The sequence below is a fragment of the Rhinolophus ferrumequinum genome, chromosome 7 (assembly GCF_004115265.2).
Source record: "Rhinolophus ferrumequinum isolate MPI-CBG mRhiFer1 chromosome 7, mRhiFer1_v1.p, whole genome shotgun sequence".
In the NCBI taxonomy this organism is placed as follows: Eukaryota; Metazoa; Chordata; class Mammalia; order Chiroptera; family Rhinolophidae; genus Rhinolophus; species Rhinolophus ferrumequinum.
The window spans coordinates 94,193,863-94,214,498 of NC_046290.1; the positions used below are offsets into that span (position 1 = coordinate 94,193,863).

At 50.6% G+C, this 20,636-nt stretch overlaps 1 protein-coding gene across 2 annotated transcripts; it reads left to right on the forward strand.

The window, feature by feature from the left end:
* The first annotated feature begins 1,308 nt into the window (after positions 1 to 1,308).
* Positions 1,309 to 20,239, forward strand: NCF1 (neutrophil cytosolic factor 1). 2 transcript variants are annotated; one of them, XM_033111221.1, is made up of 11 exons: positions 1,309 to 1,437; positions 9,926 to 10,006; positions 12,116 to 12,191; positions 12,340 to 12,505; positions 13,526 to 13,581; positions 14,917 to 15,039; positions 15,481 to 15,588; positions 16,402 to 16,519; positions 17,757 to 17,864; positions 18,411 to 18,556; positions 19,007 to 20,239. In XM_033111221.1, the coding sequence occupies exons 1-11, from the start codon at positions 1,366 to 1,368 to the stop codon at positions 19,129 to 19,131; spliced, it is 1,179 nt and encodes a 392-aa protein (XP_032967112.1). In that variant the 5' UTR covers positions 1,309 to 1,365; the 3' UTR covers positions 19,132 to 20,239. The 2 variants fall into 2 exon arrangements, with proteins under 2 accessions (XP_032967112.1, XP_032967113.1); XM_033111222.1 differs by having other exon boundaries at positions 19,010 to 20,239.
* The last annotated feature ends 397 nt before the right edge of the window (positions 20,240 to 20,636 follow it).

Genomic DNA, 20,636 nt, shown 5'->3' on the forward strand with positions numbered 1-20,636 from the left:
CCTTTGCTGAAAATTACCTGCCCATATTTCTGTGGCTTTATTTCTGGGTTTTCAATTCTTTTCCCCTTTTTACTTTCAATAAATCTTTTCTTAGTCGTGTAGAGTCTCGTAAATTCATTTACATTCTGCGAATGACCAGGGGTTAATTCTATGCCAAGACACTCAGTTCTGGTGACCTCCAGGAGGGGTGGGAGGGGCAGCAGTGACTGAAGGGGCACTGCCAAGCAAATCATTCTGAGCCAGATGCCAACCCTTGCCCCCAGTAGTTCAGGGGGACCCATGGCTCTGAGTGCTTTTGCCATGTCTCTCAATCTTGCAATCTGCCCATCGGAACTACACACTGGCCCCGCCCACCCCAGCCTGCAGCCTGACTGCCTGGGTCTGAGACACCTGCTGTGTGACCTTGGACCAGCTCTATAACCTCTGAGCCTCCCAGGCCTGCATCTGCCTGGCCCTAGGGCTCCAGGCTTTAGTGAGAGAGGCCCAGCCTCTCTTCCAGCATGCTGCTTCCCTCTTCAACTGTCCCTCCCAAATCCCTTTCTGGGCAGAGATAGTGGTCCCATTTCACTCAGGAGGAAACTGGGTCAGCTCTGATTCATTCTTTGATCAGGATTTGATCAGGTCAGAAAGTCTGTCCCAGCTGCCGCTGGCACTCAGGCAGGCTGACACACCGCAGACGTGCACCTAACGCTTGCATACACTCCCATGGGGGCCTTCTTTCATTCACTCGGTGAACCCTGCAGTCACTATCCGAACATTTATGGAGGGCCCACTGGGTGCCCAAACAGGCCAAGCCCTTGCTCTTAAACGGGCTCACACTCTGGTAAGGAGAGACATTAAAAAAATAAAATAGGTACTATGCCAGTTATGATACATGCTCTGAATAAAAACAGAAAAGGGACACGAGGAGGCACAACGTTTTGCTGTGTTATGTGTGGTTATCATGGAAGGCCTCTCAGAGGAGGTGACATTTGAGCAGAAACCTGGAGAAAGTGAGGGAGGAAGTTGGGGATCTGTGGGAGAAAATGGCCTAAGTGGAGCCAGACACCAAAGGCCCTAAGGTGGGGCAGCAGAGAGGCCAGTGGTAGGAGAGGGAGCCACGAGGCAGGGGTGGCAGATGGGCCTTGTAGGCCACGGGGAGGACGAGGGTAAGCACGTCCTCGCACGCATGTGTGCGTGCGGCTGCCCACTCGCACGTTGTGGATGCCTAGTGAGTCCCAGAAACTGAAAGAAGGAAGCCCTTTCTGGGCCCTTTTGACCCCTCCTGTCCCCAGCCGGGCCGCAACAGCAGTGACTTCCTCTTTCTAGCCCATTTAAGGCCCAGCTGGGAGCTCCCCGAGAAGTGAAGCCGCGCGCAGCCCCACCATGGGGGACACCTTCATCCGCCACATCGCCCTCCTGGGCTTTGAGAAGCGCTTCGTCCCCAGCCAGCACTACGTGAGTAGCGGAGCGGCCTGCCAGGCGCGGGTGCCACGCAGCGCGGTTCTCTCGCCGCCCCCAGGACCTCCGCCCGAGACAGGGTCTCCCTGGACGGCTGACGTTGGAGGGACGGGATCGTGGGCACATGGTTCCTGGTCTCTGGGCCTCAGTGGGCCGTGCGGGTGGGTGCGCAGTAGATGCGCCCCCCGGCGCCCGGGCCGCCAGCCACCTCGCGCCCCAGCCAGGAGCCCCTCTCCGCGCCCTGGGCCCTTCCCCGCCGGCAGCAGCCTTCACGGGCGGGCGCGCTGCTCCGGTAGCACCCCGACCCGCCCAGCTCTCGGGGAGCGGTCCTCCCGGAGGGCGGCCGGGCGGGCGGCGGGCTCTCGGTTCCCCCAGCTGCCCGTTGGGTCAGTTACGGGAGAGTCGTATCCCCTCCAGTAGGGTGACACCCCACGGGGGCCAAAAAAGCCCCCACCTGCCCATGGGGGGCTGGGAAACTGTCTGCCCAGACATAGCGACCTCACCATATATTTCTCTCCCTCAATCTCTCTCTCTCTCTCTCTCTCTCTCTCTCTCTCTCTCTCTCTCTCTCTCTCTCTCTCTCTCTCTCTCTCTCCCTCCCTCCCCCCACCCCTTTCTCTCTCAATATAAATTATCTGAAACATTGGAGAGTAAGTTGGAGGCATTGGGTGTCTTAACCTCTAAATACTTTGGTGTGTAGTTCTTAAATCAAGGACATTCTCTTACATAACCACAATGTGAATGTGTCAAAATCAGTACAGTAACATTGATAAAACACTGTTACCCAACCCATAGACTTTATTCAGATCTCACCCACTGGCCTCCCTGTCCTCTGCAGTAAGACCTTTTCAGGTCCAGGATCCAATTCCAGATCACTTGTTGCATTCAGTTGTCTTGTCTCTTCAGGATTCCTTCATCCGGATCAATCGTAACGAGTCTTTGTCCTTCTCAAGTTTGACATTTTGAAGAGATGGGGCCAGTTATTTTGTAGAACGTCCCTCGATTTGGATTTGTCTGATACTTCCTTAGATGCAGGTTATGCATAGGTGGCAGGAATACCCCAGAAGTGACACCGCGTTCTTCTCACTGATCCTATCAGGTGGCAGGCGATGATCACCATATGCTGGACATGACCTCCAAGTTTCTTTACTGTAAAGTTACTATTTTCACCTTTCTAATTTACCACTAACCTGTGGGGAGATTATTTGAAGCTCTGTGAATGTCCTGTTCCTTACAGTACGTTGATGGCTCTTGCCTGAGTCAAACCACTACAATGATTGCCAAATAGTGATTTTTAAACTCTATCATTCCTTCTGCATTTATTAGTTAACATTTCGCCATAAGGGTCTTTCCTTCTCATTTATTTATTTATTTATTTATTTATTTATTTATTTATTTATTTATTTATTTATTTATTTCTGTAGATATGGATTCTGATTTTATTCAGTGGGTGCTAATCCATTACTATCATTACTTATTTTGATGCTCAGATTGTCCCAGGTTTGGCCAATGGGAGCTCCTTCAAGCTGCCTTCTGTGCCTGTCATTCTTTGAGTACTTTCTTACTTCTGGCACAAGATGGCCCAGGCTTACTCTCCCAGCCCCAGCCCTGGACTCAACCATTTCACTAAGGACCCCTGGTTCTTGTTAGTGGGGAGTGATATTAGAACCTGAGATCTGGAAGCTAGGTGTGCTCGTTGCCACTGAGATGTCATTGCTCATGTCCTTTCAGTGGACAGACTGGGGAAAATAGCCATTACACATCATTCTTGCCTTTCACCATTTTCTATTTGTAGCTCCTTTCTCTCACTATGAGAAGCCTGGCTCCCAAAAAAATCAATATATTTACTCCTTTGCACAATTCTACAATATACATAAAGTTGTTTCAGAATTACTACACTCACACCACTATTAATAAACCTACTAACCTATTAAGTCAAATTTAAGGCTTTTTTGTAGTTGTTTTGGTCCTTTTATCTTTAGACTGAGGAGAGTGAAAGTACTATAGTTATTTGGATTCTTTTCCATTTTTCTTTCACAAGGTTGTTACTCATTTGATACAGTTAAGTTTATTTGTTTCTGTTTGTTTTTAACTTTGAAGTTAAGGGGAAAAAAAACCTTACTGATTTAACCCTTGGCGTTTTAATGATGTGTCTTGGTGAGGGCCTCTTTGGGCTCATCTTGTTTGGCTTCTTTCCTGGACCTGGATGTCTGTTTCCTTCACCAGGTTGGGGAAGTTTTTAACCATTATTTCTTTAAATGGGTTTCTGTCCCTTTGTCTCTCTCTTCTCCTTCTGGGACCCCTGTGATTCAAATGTTAGAATGACCCAGTGGCCACTTAAACTATCCTCATTGTTTAAAATTCTTTTTTCTTTTTACTGTTTCGATTGGATGATTTCCACTCCTCGTCTTCCAGTTTTCTGATTGTTCTGCATCTACTAATCTAATGTTGATTCCCTCTAGTGTATTCTTCATTTCTGACTGGTTCACTCTTATAGTTTCTGTCTGTTACAAAGTTCTCACTGAGTTCATCTATTCTTCTCCTGAGTTCATTGGGCAGCCTTCTAACCAGTATTTTGAACTGTTTATCTGAAAGATTGTTTGTCTCTATTTCATTTAGTTCTTTATCTGGGGTTTTGTCCTGATTTTTTGTTTGGAACATGTTTGTCTGTCTGCTCATGTTGGCTGTCTTTCTGTTTCTATGAAGTAGGCAAAAACCGTAACCTGTCTGGGTCTTGAAGGAGTGGCCTTGTGTAGGATCTACCCCTTTGTAGACTGCATCTGCTGGGTGTCTTTGGCAGGCCAGCTGGAGCTGAAGCTGGAGCTGGAGCTTGTGGGCCAAAGGGAGTTCCTGGAGCAAGCTTCATTGGGGCCTGGAGCTGTGCTGGAATGGGTACCAGCCAAGGGAAGTTCCGAGGGCAAGCTGCTCCTGGATTGCTTTGGCAGGCCGGTGGGAGTTGTAGTTGGAGCAGGCTCAGGCTTCAGGTAGTCCTGGGGGCAGGCCCTACCGGGGCCTGGAGCTGAAGGAGCAGGGTCTGTAGGAAGGCGCATGGTCTGTAGGAAGGCCTGGGGACAAGCCCCACCCGGGCGGGAACTGTAGCTGGGGCAGGTGTGAAGCTGAGGAGAGTCCCTGGGGCAAGCAGCACTGCGCTGCCTTGGTAGGCCGGCTGGAAGCTGGAGCTGGAGCAGGCCGAGGAGGAGTCCCAGGAGCAAGCGGTGAGCAGCCATGGGCCTAGGGTGCACTGGGACAGCTTTGGCTTGCGCGGCTAGAGCCCCTGCTCAAGCTCCTGCCCTTGCCATCAAGGGAGAGGGGGAGGGCTGCAAATGGCACCACTCTGGTGCCTCCAGCTCTGGAGAAAGTTCCCACAGCTCCTCTCCCACTTGGCAGATGCTCTCAGGCTCAGATTAGTAAATGGATTTCCCTCCCGTATAGCCTAGGTGTCTTTTAAACCACTGATTTTCCCTCTGTGCCCCAGGGTAGGTGAGTCCACTCTGGCTGCAAGGTGCCCTGGGGTGGGGTGCCCACGGTGCCGTGTTTTCAGCTGTCCTACCTGTTTCTGTGTGGCCTCTTGTTTGTTGTGCAGAAGATGTTCAGTCAGCCCTGGGTTCTTCTTCAGGGGAATTGCTCTGTCTGTAGGTGTAAATTCTATGTGCCCCTGGGAGGAAGTGAGTTCAGTGTGTTCCTACACTGCCCTCATGGATGGGAAACCCCTCATTGTTGATTTAAGTTTATTTTTAAATATATAAAATATTCACACATGATCAGATATCAAAACTTTATAAAAAATATACTCAAAGACTCATTCTTATTCATCTTTTCTGTATTTCTCTTTGCAAAAATAAATATATATATATATGTAGGTATATATATATATATGAATATTTTCTTATTACTCCTTCTTTAGTACACACAGATAACAAACCAGGTGACATAGTATACGTGCTTTTTTTTCATTTTCCTATAATATCCCGGAGTTCCCTCCAAATTAATTCATTGTCTCTTTTTTTTCCATCCTCTTTATATCTTTATAATATTCCATCGTGTGACTATGCCATTGTTTCTTTAAATAACCATTTAGATTGTTTTCACTAATTTGCAATTACCTAATCATCCTGCATTTGTGAATAAAGTTGAACACGTCTTTGTATGGTTAAGGGTTACATATATATGTGTTTGCAATGAACTGTCTGTTCATGCCTTTTGTTCATTTTTCTATCAGACTTTTTGTCTTTTTTCCTTCAAAGTTTAAAAAAGTTTCATATATATATATATGTGTATATATATATATATATATATATATATATATATATATATATAAATGGAGCATTAACCTTGTATCTGTGATATGTATTACAAATAATTTCTCCTAGTTTATCATTTGTGTTTTGGCTTTGCTTATGGTTTTATATGCAAAAGTTTGAAAAAAATATAATGTATTTGAAATAGCAATGTCTTATTGCCTTTTGGTTCTGAGTCAGTTAGAACATCTTCCCATATATCCATGTTTCCTTCTTGTGTTACTGACCAAAGTTGGTGGGTCCTTTGCCTGTCACATACAGAGAGGCCAGATTCTGAAGCAACAGGTTTTCCTCAGAGAAAATCAGGTTTTATTCCTGAGGCAGCTGGATGAGGAGACAGGAAGAAAGCCCAAATCCATCTCCCCAAATAGATTTGAAGCAAATTTAAAGAATAAGGAGAGGAGGAGCCATGCATATTCATTAATTCTAAGTCAGGGGGTCTGAATGGATAGTCTTGGAACTAAGCGATCCAAGGTAAGGAATGGAAAAGAGGGCATGACAGAACAAAGTAATTTCAATCTGGCAGAGTTTTAGTGGTCAGTCCTATTATGTGCCCATATTTGATCCAGGCACAGGATCTTCCTTATTGATGGACCTCTCACTTCTTAAAGGGTTCCAGGTGGCAAACAGCAGCACCTCTGTTCTTTGAGTTCCAAGAACCTTGTTCTGTTATGCTCCTGAGGTCAGCTTAGGCTCACGGACAGCTCACTTCGCCTGCTCAAGCCTCCGGGCCCAGTTTGATCCAGTTAGGTCTAGCACTGATGTTATCTGCTGAAAAACACTGAAGAAAAAACAAAACAAAACAAACAAAACCTATCATGATCTGGTTTCAGTGTTAGATCCATCAGCGACCACCTGGTTTCAGTGTTCAGACCCAGTTTCACTTGCTGTTACATGGTTTTGATTTTTTCATTCAGATCTCTGATCCATTTGGAGTTTATAGTGCTGTGCGGTGTGAGAAACCAATCCAATTTTATCTTTTCCTAAAAGGCTAGAAAGTTGTCCCAACCCCAATTATTTATTTATTTATTATTATTTTTTATTTGGGGAAGGGGAACAGGACTTTATTGGGGAACAGTGTGTACTTGCAGGACTCTTTCCAAAAGTCAACTTATTGTCCTTTCAATCTTAGTTGCAGGGGGCACAGCTCACCATCCCTTGTGGGAGTCAAACTGGCAACCTTGTGGTTGAGAGGATGCGCTCCAACCAACTGAGCCATCCGGGAGCTCAGTGGCAGCTCAGCTCAAGGTGCTGTGTTCAATCTTAGTTGCAGGGGGCGTGTTCAATCTTAGTTGCAGGGGACGCAGCAGCCCACCAACCCTTGCGGGAGTCAGGAATCGAGGAGTCGAACCCGGCAACCTTGTGGGTGAGAGTCCGGGCTCCAACCAACTGAACCATTTGGCACTGGCCCATGTGGGAATCAAACCAGCAGCCTTCGGCATAAGGAGCATGGAGCTCCAACCACCTGAGCCACAGGCCGGCCCAACACCAATTTTTTAAAAGTCCACTTTTACTTCTGTGATTTGAGATGCCACTTTTATCATATCCTAAATTTGTACTTGATCTAATATGTACTTGATCTATTTCTAGATTTTCTATTTTGTACCACTGGTTTTTTTAATAGTACCAAAAACTGCTGTTTTTTTTTAAATTATTGCGATAAAATATACATAGTGAAATTTACCATCTTAACCATTTTTAAGTGTAAGCTCAGCAGAATTAAGTACACTCACATTGTTGTGCACCCGTCTCCACCATCCATTTTCAGAACTTCTTCATCATCACAAACTGAAACTCTGTACCTAAACACTAACTTCCCATAAGCCCCACCCAAGTCCCTGGTAACCAGCATTCCATTTTCTGTCTTTGAATTTGACTGTTTTAGGTATGTCATATTTACGAAATCATACATTTATCCTTTTGTGTCTGCCTTACTTCACTTAGCATACTGTTTTCAAGTTTCATCCATATTGTAGCATCTGTCCGAATTTTCTTCCTTTTGAAGACTGAATAAATTCCATTGTGTGTGTAGACCACATTGTATTTATCCACTCATCTGCTGATGGACACCTGGCTTACTTCCACCTTTTAGTTATTGTGAGTAATGCTGCTGTGAACACGGGTGTGCAAATATCTCTTCAAGACCCTGTTTTCAATTATTTTGGGTGTATACCCAGAAATGGAATTGCTGGATTATATGATATATGTTTACATTTTTTGAGGAACTGCCGTATTGTTTTCCATAGCCACTGCCCCATTTTACATTTCTAATAGCAATGCACAAGTATTCCCATTTCTCCACATCTTTGACAGCACTTGTTTTTTCTGTTTTCTGTGTTTTTAAATAATAGCTAACCAGTGTGAAGCACACTGTTTTTAATTATAAAGGTTTTATTGTCTGTTTTATTATCTGATAGGGATAGTCTCCCACATACTTCTTCTGTTTGAGGGGTTTCCTAGCTATTATTTTCTCCCCATGCTTATTTATTTACATATTGTCTATGGTTGTTTTTATGCTAAAATGATAGAGTTGGGTTGTTGGGACAAAGACTAGAGGGCCTGCAGAGCTTGAAGTATTTACTTTCTGGCTCCAGAAAAGGTTTGTTGCCCCCCTTGGTCTGAGATCTGAATTAGAATATTCATATCTAATCATTAACATTAGAATCATGTAGTGTACTATGAAAGCTGCCTGAAGTTCATATTCTTTCTTTTAAACAGCTTTATTGACATAATTTACACACCAAATACATCATCCATTTAATGTGCAAGATGATTTCTGGTATATTTACCAAGTTGTCTAACTATAACCATAAGCTAATTTTTAGAACATTTTTATCATCCTCAAAGAAACCTTGTATCCATTAGTAACTGTTCTTTTTATTGCCCAAGATTTTATTTTGAAAATTTTCAAACACAGAGTTACAACAAAGTTGAAAGAATATTACAAACAAAACAAAACAACTCCCCCCAAACCAACCACTCATATACCCACTATCGAGAATCTACTATTAACATTTTCCTATACTTGCTTAACCACGTAGCTATCTATCCATCCACCAATCTGTCTTAATTTTGGTGCATTTTAAAGCAAATTGCAAAACTCAGTACACTTCGCCCTAGTACTTCAGCACGCATATCACTAACTAGAGTTTAGTATTTGTTTATAGTTTTTTCTCTTTTGATGTAAAATTTACATGAAATGAAATATGCAAATCATAGAGATACGTTTGCTGAGTTTTGATGGTGCATGTCTCCACGTCACCCCACCCTCATCAAGATACAGAGCATTACCACCATCGCTCCAGAACATTCCCTCACACCCCTCATTCCTCCCCTAGCCCCCATAGGCAACAACTGTTCGGATTTTTTTCCACCTTAAATTAGTTGCACTTTCTGTAGAATGTCATGGATATGGAATCATACGGTGTGTGGCCTTTGGTGTTTGACTTCTTTCACTAATTGCTTTGAGATTCATCCATGTTGTTGCATGTAGCAGCACTTTGTTCCTTTTCGTGGCTGAGTAGTATTCTCCTAGCTCTTTTGCAGGGTTATTTTTCTTTACTGAATTCTTTTTTTTAAAACAAAAACAATAATGGCTTTATTGAGATATAATTCTCATACCTTACAGTTCACCTATGTAAGTGTACAATTCAGCGGTTTTTAGTATATTCAGAGTTCTACAATCAATTTTAGAAGATTTCATCACCCCCAAAGAGACCCTGTACCACTAATGATCATTCCTCATTCCCCACCCCAACTCCAACCCCAGTTCCTGGCAACCACTAATCTCCTTTCTGTCTCTACAGACTTGTCGATACTGGACATTTCACATAAATGGAACCATACAGTACCTTACTGAGTTCTTGTCTGAGCCCAGCTCTTTCTGTATCTTAGCTCCTGTATCTCTCATACTAGCCCTAGGGTGAGGTCCTACTTCTATCTCCAACTGAGGAATTTGAATTAATATGAGAGAAGCCAATTATCTTGCCTTGGGTCCAAAAGCTGGAGAGTGACCACTCTGGGTCCATTAAGTTCATGCCATTTCCACGGCCCAGGTTGCCCCCAAAAAGTGCTCTCCGCCCCCCCCCCAGTCCTTCAGGCTTCCACCGGGGGTGGGAGGCTGCCCAGGTGCATGGCAAGGCCCCCTTGGAAGCTAATGAGGTCCTCTCTTCCCGGCTGCCCCCCAGGTGTACATGTTCCTGGTGAAGTGGCAGGACCTGTCTGAGAAGGTGGTCTACCGGCGGTTCACCGAGATCTATGAGTTTCACGTGAGTGCCCAGTGGGGGGGGGGTCAGGGAGGGGATGCCACACTCAGTTCTGCCTTTTGGGGAGGAGAGTGACCCAGGCGCTGGCTGGGAGCTGAGGCACCTGGAGTCTCCCCCCACCAGCCCACACTTAAGGGGGCATTTTTAACTTTAAAAATCATTTTACTTAATGTATTTTTTATTGTGGTAAAATATGCATAACATAAATTTACCATTTTAAGTGTATAACTCAGTGACATTAAGTATATTCACAATGTCATGTGATGCTCACCGCCACCCACCTCCAAAACACGTTCATCTTCTCACACAGAAACTCTGTCCATTCAACATGAACTCAAAGGGGCATTCTTTAGGGACACACTTGTTCTGGCCCTGCAGGGGGCAGCCTAGCCAGTGTCACCACCATGGTCATCCTAGGAGCTTGATGGTCACTGGCCTGATGAGGGCCGCTGGTGGATCAGAAGGAGGATTGATAATCCTGACACCCAATAAATCAGGTCCTCTCCTTTGTGGGTGCCTGCTGTCACCAAGGTTGACATGAGCAAATCCTGTAGGCACTAAAATGCCATAGGGTCCCCACACCAGCAACTGGTTAGAGAATTGAGGGTGGTCACTGGAGGGGGTGTGTGGGGGGGTCATGGTGTGTAGAGCTTGGCTGTTGATTCCAGGGTCAGGTGGACGGAGGGTCCACAAAAGCCAAATGAGCCCTCCTTAACCAGGGATGGCATCTTGGACTGTGAGACTTCCTGCATTTCTCTTGTGTGAAAAATTTAAAGCGAAATGCAGACAAATGCAAAGAAGACTCTAACCAGCCCTGCAGACCCAGCACCTGGGATCACAGCTGATGTCACTGGGCCATTTGCTACAAGTGCTTTTTAAGACAAGGGAAATAAAACATCACAAAAGAAGTGGAAGTCTCCCTTCACCCCACACCCGGTCCCAGCTTCTACCCTGGGTGACTGCGCACACACACACACACACACACACACACACACAATATGCACTAGTGTTACGTGTGCATTTTATGTGGTCTATGTAAAAGCCATCAGTGTGCCACTGGCTTCCTTCTCTGTCTTATAACCGTCACTAGGCTACGTTTTTTAGACCTGTCCTTGCTGATAGGTGTGTGGCTCCTTCTCACCACTTTAAACTATTCTGGATTATTCCATTGTAGGATTAGCCCGTTTTATCAGTTGATGGACTCATTCATTCAACAACTATTTATTGAGCACCAATTAAGTGCCAGGCACGTTCTATTTGGGGAGCAGGAAACCATGCTGAAGGTGGAGGACACAAACAACAGATACAAATCCCTGCCCGCCCTGAAGACCTTAAGTTGTAGTGGAGGAGTCAGGATAATAGACAAAAAAAAAAAAAGTAATTTATATAGTGTGTTAGGTGGTCATTAGAACGATGGAGAAAAATAAAGCAGCAGGGGGAGGGGAGGACTGAGTAAGGGTGGGCAACTGTCAGGGAGAAGGCTTCACTGACGGGGTGATAGCTGAGCAAAGATTTGAAGAAAGGGCAAGAGAAAGGTATGTGGGGGAAGAACGGGAGGAGCAAGTGCAGAGGCTCTGCGGCAGGAGCAGGCCTGCCGTGTTTAAGGGTGGCTAGAGCGGAGGGAACAGGGAGAGTCGTGGGGGAGGAGGAGTGCGATGGCAGAGGCACGTTTTGTGGGGCCGCGCCGACCAACGTGAGGCCTTTGGCTTCCACTCGCAGCGAGTCGAGAGGCAGGGAGGGTTCTGAGCAGAAGAAGGACAGAATCCAACTGAGGTTTTAAGAGCATCCCTCTGGGTGCTGGATTGAGGACAGGAAATAGTGGAAGGGGGAGTGACAGAAAAAGGTTGTAAAATCCAGGCCTTGTGGAAGCTCAGACCCGGATGGTGGCAGTGGGGGTACTGAGAAGGGTCAGGTTATGGGGAGGTACTGGCAGGAGAACCAAAAGGATTTGCTGGTGGCTTAGATGTGAGGTGGGAGAGAAAGAAAGGAATCACAGATGCCACCAGAAGTTTCTAGCCCAAGCAATTGGAAGGATATTTAGGTCATTCCCAACTTTGTGTTTTGACGGTGTTGTAATAAAGAATATTCTTTCACGTCTGCTTTTCTGTCTAGAAAACCTTAAAGGAAATGTTTCCTATCGAGGCAGGGGACATCAGCCCAGAGAGCAGGGTCATCCCCCACCTGCCAGGTGAGAGGCTGCATCACCTGGGACGGGTCACCTGGCCTGGCTCCCCACACCTGCCCCCCACGCTGTCCCCTTCACCCGCACCCCTTCTTGGATTTGGCCTGGAGAATGTGCTCACTGGTGCTCTGGTGCCCCTCCCCGGTCGGGTCAGCGCCGCGGTGGTTTGACGGGCAGCGGGCAGCTGAGAGCCGCCAGGGCACGCTCACCGAGTACTGCAATACACTCATGGGCCTGCCGGTCAAGATCTCCCGCTGCCCGCACGTCCTGGACTTCTTCAAGGTGCGGCCAGAGGACCTCAAGCTCCCCACGGACAGCCAGTGAGTGGCCCCCTCCTCCCGCTCCCAGGCTGGCAGGAGAGGAAACGGGCCGGCACGCCCCACCCTGGGGGGCGGGGGCGGGGCTTCCCCCTGTTACAGATGAGACTGAAGCTCAGAGGCGGGAAACAACAAGGATTCCAACCCGGCCCTTGTGACCTGGAACCACCCGGCATCTTTCCAAGTCTCCACCTGGACCCCTCTGAGCCTCATGGTGCCAGGGAAGGCACTCGAGGCAGGCGCTCGGAAAGCCTTCTGAAAGCGGTTTCTGATGGGGTGGTGAGGGCCAGTGCAGTCCTGGGTGCCCTGGAGAGTGTAGAGAGCACTGACAGACAGTGAAGTGCGCGTCCCCAAGAGGATGTGGAGGTCGGGGGCCCCTGTTGATTGTTGAGCACATCTCAGGCCCCTGACTCCCTTTTGTCACCTCATTCTCTGCCTGCCCCTGCCCCAGTGGTCTGCTGTCCTCAAGGCCCTGTGTAGAAGACATCTGAGAGGCTGAGTGAGATCTCAGGGGCGTGGCCTGAGAAGGTCCCTCTCTCTGTCCCTCTCTGGTCACTAAGTGTGGGGGAGACCAGAGGACAGGGCTTCCATAGACACAGCATCACCCAGCCAGTCCTTATTGACCCCTGACCGTACCCCTGCTGCAGGGAAGGGCAGCTCCCATCGGCCAGGGTGGCGGGGTGCCCCCTCCCATTGGCTGCTCTCTCCAGGCACCAGAAGAAGGGAGCTGGCCCAGGAGCTGACAGGAGCCTTGCCCAGGCCCAGTGCTTCACTCTATCCAGCTGGGGGAGGAGGCCCTTGCTCTCTTCAACAGCTGGCACCTTCTCATTGGGGTCTACAGGAGGCACAGCCCCTCCTCGGGCTGGCTGAGCTGCCGCCCTGTCATCCCCAATTCCCTTTCCTTGCTAGTGGCCCCCATTTCCCACAGTCCTTTCCCTGTGGGGAGTCCTTCTGTAGGTCTACTAGGAGTGTCCCGTTCCCTAGTGGGAAGCTTAGCATCTAACCCAGACTTCTCTCCTTCAGGGTGAAAAAGCCGGAGACATACCTGGTGCCTAAAGATGGCAAGAGTAATGCTGCGGGTGAGGACCAAGGGCAGCCAGTCTGGTCACCCTAAGGGACTGTGACGTGATCGGGGACCCGAGCACGGGGTGTGCAGGGTGTTGGGGGCCATACTAAAGAGTTGGGGTCTTTGAGTGTCACTGGACAGTGAGGGAGCTCCTAGGAGATGAAGGACTTCCCTGGTCTCCACGGCTGCAGAGCCCAACACAGACCCTGGAGGCTGCTGTGACTCACTGAACAAACAGGTTTAGGGGCAGAGGTGGCCTTCAGGGGTGCCACAGGGGCACGGCAGTATCTCATCTTTATTGCACGATAACTGTTCATAATACTACCTAACACTTACCGAGCGCTTACTCTGTGTCAGGCACTATTTTAAATGTTTTCCATGTATTAACTCACAAAATCATCTTTATAACAATATGAAATAGGTACTATTGTGCTATGATCCCCATTTTACAGCTGGACACATTGCGGTTTGATTTAAGCTGAGACTCTCACCAAGGGTCACATGGCTACTAAATGTGGAGCAGGATTTCAACCAGTCAGTGGGATGCCCAGGAGAGTACTCTGGGTCGCTCAAAGTGTGGTCCAGGGACCAGCAGTATCTTAGCCAGCTTGGGCTTCCATAACAGATACCACAGGCTGGGCGGCTTAAACAGCAGACATTTATTTCTCACATTCTAGAGGCTGGGAGCCTGAGATCAAGGTGTGGCAGGGCTGGTTCCTGCCGAGGCCTCTCATCTTGATTTACAGATGCTGCCTTCTCGCTGTGTCCCCACTTGGCCTTTTCTCTGTGCACACACAGCCCTGGTGTCTCGCCCTCTTCTTATAAGGACCCCAGTCCTGGTGGATCAGGCCCCACCCTTATGACCTCGTTTAGGCTTAATCATCTCCTTAAAGGCTCTAGCTCACAATACAGTCAGATTCTAAGGCACTGAGTGTTAGGGCTTCAGTGCATGAATTCGGGGGGTGGGGGTGGGGAGGGACACAATTCAGCCCATAATACACGGCAGCAGTAGCATCACCTGGGGACTGATTGGAAATGCAGATTCCTGGGTCCCACCCATAGAATTAGAACCTCGTTTCTGCATGATTTCCTGGGTGATTTGTGTGCACCTTGATTAATGTTGAGGCCTGCTCACTAACCCCCTCAAATGAGAAAGAGAATGTGTGACACTTGGCGCTCCCTAAACGCACGGCTGCAAAGACCAGCGTGTCTCTGCTGCTTTCCAGCTTGCAGTCCATCTGTGGCTGGGTGGGGTCGGGATGCCAGTGCCAGTTCCGGTGTCCCCACAGGGGACCACAGGGAGGCGGCCCCCTCCCCAGTCCACTTACCCTGCCCTCCCTCTGCCCAGACATCACGGGCCCCATCATCCTGCAGACATACCGGGCTGTTGCTGACTACGAGAAGAGCTCGCGCACGGAGATGACTCTGGCCACAGGCGACGTGGTGGACGTCGTGGAGAAGAGCGAGAGCGGTTAGCCCCTGCCCTGCCGGGACCTTCCTTCCTTGCTTCCTGGCTCACAGCCACAAGCCCCCACCAAGGCTCTGCCCCTCAGGCGGCTGGCCCAGTGGGGCCCTGACTGTTCTCCCACATTGTGGGTCACCCTGTGTCTGAGCATGTACCCCGGGGTGGCTGCATGTATTTGCACGCATTGCCTGCTTCACTGCACATGTCTGGGGGTCCTATTCGGGTGGGCAAGCCAACTCATCATGTGTGTGAAGTGGGTTCTGAACTGTGATTCTGTGATTGTGTGTGTGGGTGTATGTGACTTTGGTGTGGAGTGGAGTGAAGATGACATTTCCGAATCCACTTGTCGGATGTCTGTGGGTCTGTGTCCCAGTGCCCTCACCTCCCTGATGGCTGAGGGAGGCTGCCAGGCCCGACCCGACTTATGGCCCCACACCCCTGACACAGGTTGGTGGTTCTGTCAAATGAAGACAAAGCGCGGCTGGGTCCCGGCATCCTACTTGGAGCCCCTGGACAGTCCTGATGAGGTGGAGGACCCAGAGCCCAACTATGCAGGTGCGCTCTGCCCTCCATGTCTGTAGAGGTGTGGAGGGAAGGGTGAGAGGGGCCCAGGGATATTGAAAAGCCGCAAGTTAGACATGACGGGGGCTTGGCGGAGGGGTGTCAGGGCTGACTGACTGGCTTGAGGGCCTTGGTAGGAGGTGGTGCCCTTGGTCAGGGCAGGGCACCAGGAGGTGGGGTAGAGGTGGGGAGTGATGAGGTCAGCCTGGGGCCAGGGCCAGTAGAAAGCTGAATGGTTAGCAGACCTGAGGCTCCAGAAGGAGGGCTGCCTGGAGGCTGGAGCATCATCACTGATTAGAAAGGGAAAACTGGCAGCCTCCAGGTTGGTTGGGGTCCTTGTGGAGTTTGAAAAAATTAGAATTGGTTACCCATATTTTAAAATGGGGAGGTTTCACAATTTTATGTGGATTTATGGCTCCTCTTTAAAAACTGGAAAGATGTGTGTACAGCCCCACATGCCAACAGTCGGCTGGAGTCGAGTGGCTCAGGTGCCACATAGAGGGGTGCTACACTCCCACACTTCCACCCAGCCACTCCTTTATTTAGGTGCCTGACCAGGTCTCTGCAGCCATGGGAGCTTCTGGAGGCTGGTGTGGATGGTGGTGGGTGGGAGTGGGCAAACTCCCCTGGGTCAAATGGGTAAAGGGCAGAACTCCAGGGTGCCCCCACAATTGGCTGGGAGGAACCTGCAGAAAGGGACCAAGAAGGACCAGCTAGAGGAAGCCCCAGGCCCAGAGGAGAGGAGGGGTGGTAAGACCCTTGCTGGGCAGACCCTCACACAATGCCCCTCCCCCCACCTCGGACCAGGTGAGCCCTATGTCACCATCAAAACCTACACTGCCATACTGGAGGACGAGGTGTCCTTGAACCAGGGTGAAACCATTGAGGTCATTCATAAGCTCCTGGACGGCTGGTGGGTCATCAGGTAGGAGAGCACCCCTCCCCACCTCTCTGCACTGTGCCTGCCCCGGGGCAGGGCCTGTTTGGGCTCAGTGCTGACTTGGCTGGGTGACACTGAGGATGCCACTGCCCCTCTCCGGGCTCAGTTTCCACTGTGGTAGTGGATGAGTGCTAATCCCACCCTCTTGGATTCAGTGTCCTTGTCAGAGTGGGTACGTTTTTCCTTTGTGACTTGGGGTCACTTCCCCTGACCAGTCCATCTATTTCTTCTCCAGCAATGCAACTAATTGTTATATTAATTATGTTTGATAACTAGTAGAACAGACCCGTCATCCCTAATCCTTTTAAATCTTTCTTTGTAATTCCCCTCTGTTTATTTCTCCAAATGAATTTAGGAATGCTAATTCCGCCCCTTCTTCGCCCCCCAGTTTTGGGGAAAGTAGAATCCCAGGGCTTGGAGAGCCGTTTACCCGGAGCCACCAGGCCTCCCCAGGTCCTTGCACATGCTTTCAGAGTCTTGGGTCAGAGGGCCAGCCCATGACCCCAGCAAACTTGTGGCCGCAACAACTATCCTCAGCATGGCCCTGGGCTGGAGGTTTTGAGACAGTTTCTCAGCCTTTTAGATCGACACTCAGTTAATCCCCGTCATGCACCCCTGAGAATATTTTTGTGATTCTCCCACCAGGCAAGAAGAATCAGTTTTACTGAATGACGTTTGTATTATGCAATGTTTTTTTTCCACTCCCAGATATAATAGTGAGAATGAAAAACTTCAACAAATGATGTTGGAACAAATGATATTCCTTATGGAGATCCATAAGAAAAAGAAAATCTAGACCCCTACCTCACACCATACACATTTATTTGGGATGGATCACAGGTTTTACCAAGCACAAAACCCAAAACTAAAAAGCTTTTAGGAGAAAGCATAGCGCTTGGTGATGTGAAGTTGGGCAAAGGTTTCTTAGGACACACAAGGCAATCACCAAAAAAGAAAAACGGACAAATATAATACTGCAGATGTACAGCAAACACGTCTCTGGGGAGAGCTGGCTCTGCTAATTTCCTCGCCTTCCCAGTATCACAGCTGGGAGGGCCTGTGTGTTGCACTCACGAGGAAACTGAAGCCCAGAGGGGCAGGGTCTGGTGTTGGCCATCCCAGGTGTCTGCAACCTCCCAGCTGCCTTGACCCCCGTCAAGGGAGCCCTGATCTCCCCACTGCGTCCTGATCTCCCCACTGCCGGGGCTTCTGTCTGTTGCAGGAAAGACGACGTCACAGGCTACTTCCCGTCCATGTACCTGCAGAAGGCAGGGGAGGACATAGCCCAGGCCCAACGCCAGATCAAGAGCCGAGGGGCACCGCCCCGCCGGTGAGCGAGTCCCTGGGGCTGGGGGACTGGGCGGGGCTGAGGAGGGTGTACCACGGATTCCCTCTGTCAGTCTTGGATTGGCAGGGCTGGGGCAGGGGAGACAGGGCCGGGGCTCCGAGCCTGGCTGGGGAGTCAGCACCCTCTCCGGACCAAGAGTCTGAGTCTGGACATGCCCTGGCACCCGGGCGGTAGGAAAGCAGGAGTGTGAGGTGGAGGTGAAGGCACTTGATGTCCTGAGTCCTTGGGGGTGGGTCCCTGTGGCAGTCCGGAGGACCTCCTGGTAGGGGCCGGCAGAAGTCTGGCGAGGGGGTGGGAAATGGACCTGGGCTTTGCGGCGCTGCAGGGGTCCGCGACTGTGAAGGGCAGCCGCCTTCAGGCAGTGCTTCCCCTCTCCCAGCTCCCCCTGCCTCTCTCCACTTCCTCGGGCCAGTCGTTGGACCCCAGGGGTGGCCATGCGAGTCCCCGCGGGCAGGGACGCGGCTGAGCGGGGGCAGCGGGGATACCCGGGTGATGACCCACGTCCCCGCCCCTCCCGGCTGGGCCCAGGTCGTCCATCCGCAATGCGCACAGCATCCACCAGCGATCACGGAAGCGCATCAGCCAGGACACCTATCGGCGCAACAGCGTCCGCTTTTTGCAGCAGCGCCGCCGCCAGACGCGGCCGGAGCAGCAGGGTGCACGGAGCCCGCTGAGTGAGTGCGGGACTGGGCCTGGGGGCAGGGCGGGGCCGGGCCTGGGGGCAGGGCGGGGCCGGGCCTGGGGGCGGGGCGGGGCGGGGCCGGGCCTGGGGGCGGGGCGGGGCCGGGCCGGGGGCAGGGCGGGGCCGGGCCTGGGGGCAGGGCGGGGCCGGGCCGGGGGCAGGGCGGGGCCGGGCCTGGGGGCGGGGCGGGGCGGGGCCTGGGGGCGGGGCCGGGCCTGGGGGCAGGGCGGGGCCGGGCCTGGGGGCGGGGCGGGGCCGGGCCTGGGGGCGGGGCGGGGCCGGGCCGGGGGCAGGGCGGGGCCGGGCCTGGGGGCAGGGCGGGGCCGGGCCGGGGGCAGGGCGGGGCCGGGCCGGGGGCAGGGCGGAGCCAGGCCTGGGGGCAGGGCGGGGCCAAGCGGATGATTAGAGGCGGGGCCTCTCACTGGGCCGCGCCGTCTGGCAGCAGAGGAGCAGCCGCAGACAGAGCGCCCGAAGCCGCAGCCGGCAGTGCCCCCACGGCCCAGCGCAGACCTCATCCTGAACCGCTGCAGCGAGAGCACCAAGCGGAAGCTGGCGTCGGCTGTCTGAGGCCCGGCCACAGACCACAGATGACGCCCTGGCTCCTGCGCCCCCTACCGACCAATCCCTGTATATGTGTATAAAGCCTGAGGTCTGGACGCCGAGGGCAGTCCCGGGCCCGCCCCACCTAGCTATACGCCACCCTCAATAAATGTTGCTTGGAGTGGACAGAGGCTCTGCAGAGACGCCGTTGGGGCAGGGTTGGGGGTTGCTGGACGTCGTTCTTGTGGGTATTTCTAGAATCGGGACTGCGGGCTATTTGCTTTGCTGGGGGGGAGGTTGCCAAGAGCCGAGGTCCGGTTGCATACTGCGCTGGCCTTGGTCAAGATCAAGTTTGCTCAAGGCCAAAATGCAAGAGGAACTCCCGACCCCGCTGGCCGTTTGTCTGGACAGAAACTGCCTGCTCGAACTCTGGCCCCACTGCAGAACAGTGCTAAAGAAGGGTGGACATAGTGCGTGGTCAGGGGGTCAGGGTGGTGTGACCTTGTATGCGTACCTTAGTTAGTTGGCAAAAAAATTATTTAGATGTAGGGAAGAGGCGCTTTATTTCTTCGGGGAGCCTGCTCAGTTAGGAGGCTGTACCAGAAAGCAAACAGATCCTCACCACTTACCCCCAGCATTACTGCCAGCCTATGGATTCAAAGGCATTGCTGGTGGGTCTTTCTCAAAATGCAAAGACACTAAGGTGCACACGAGCTGTAAATCTTGCAAAAGGTGCAGCCTGTCAGGAAGGCCATGGATGGCATGGACAGCTATTCCTCCTGTGAGGGAAATGGCTACATCAGGATAGGCAAGGTGAGAGAAAATCCGCAAGGAGACAGACACTTCTCAAGAGAATAATGGACCATCAAATGATTGAGAGAGGCCTTGAGAAAACCACTGGGCCCTTAATTCCTTTTGCAGAACCCTATTTGCTGGAAAAGTTCAGCATCAATGACTGTCATACAAAGCTGTGGAAAAATTAACCACAGGTGACCCCAACCTCATTGATTGTTCAGTTGCAATTACAACTTTTAAAAAAGTAAACACAGTATAAAATACTTTTCATAATTTTCAGTTTCACTTTTGTGAAACTGAAAGCCCTGATCAAACATTTCCCCCATGTTTTTCTGTATTTCTGGTCCCCTGGACGTGGTCTTGTGCTGGTGTGGAGGCCCCGTGGTGGGTGTGCCCGAGGTCAGGAGGACACCCCTCTGCCATGCACAGGGAAGCAGACGAGAGAACTCCCGGGGGGGGGGGCGGGGGGCATGTCCAGTAGGCATCCAGGTCTGAGCTAGGCCTGCACTGTCTGTGCACAGTTTTCTTGAGTCCAACCATGGTGCCGGGTTCTTTACATTGTTTCTAGTTCTGAGAACAACCCTGTCAGGTAGATATTTACAAGCGAGGGAACTAAGGCTCAGAAAATGGAAGTGATTTGTTTAATAGGGCAAGTAGGTGGCAGAACTGGGAGGTGGATCCATCCTTTTTTTCCATCTGATTCCAAGGCCCTCCTGGACCCACTACATTATCCCCAC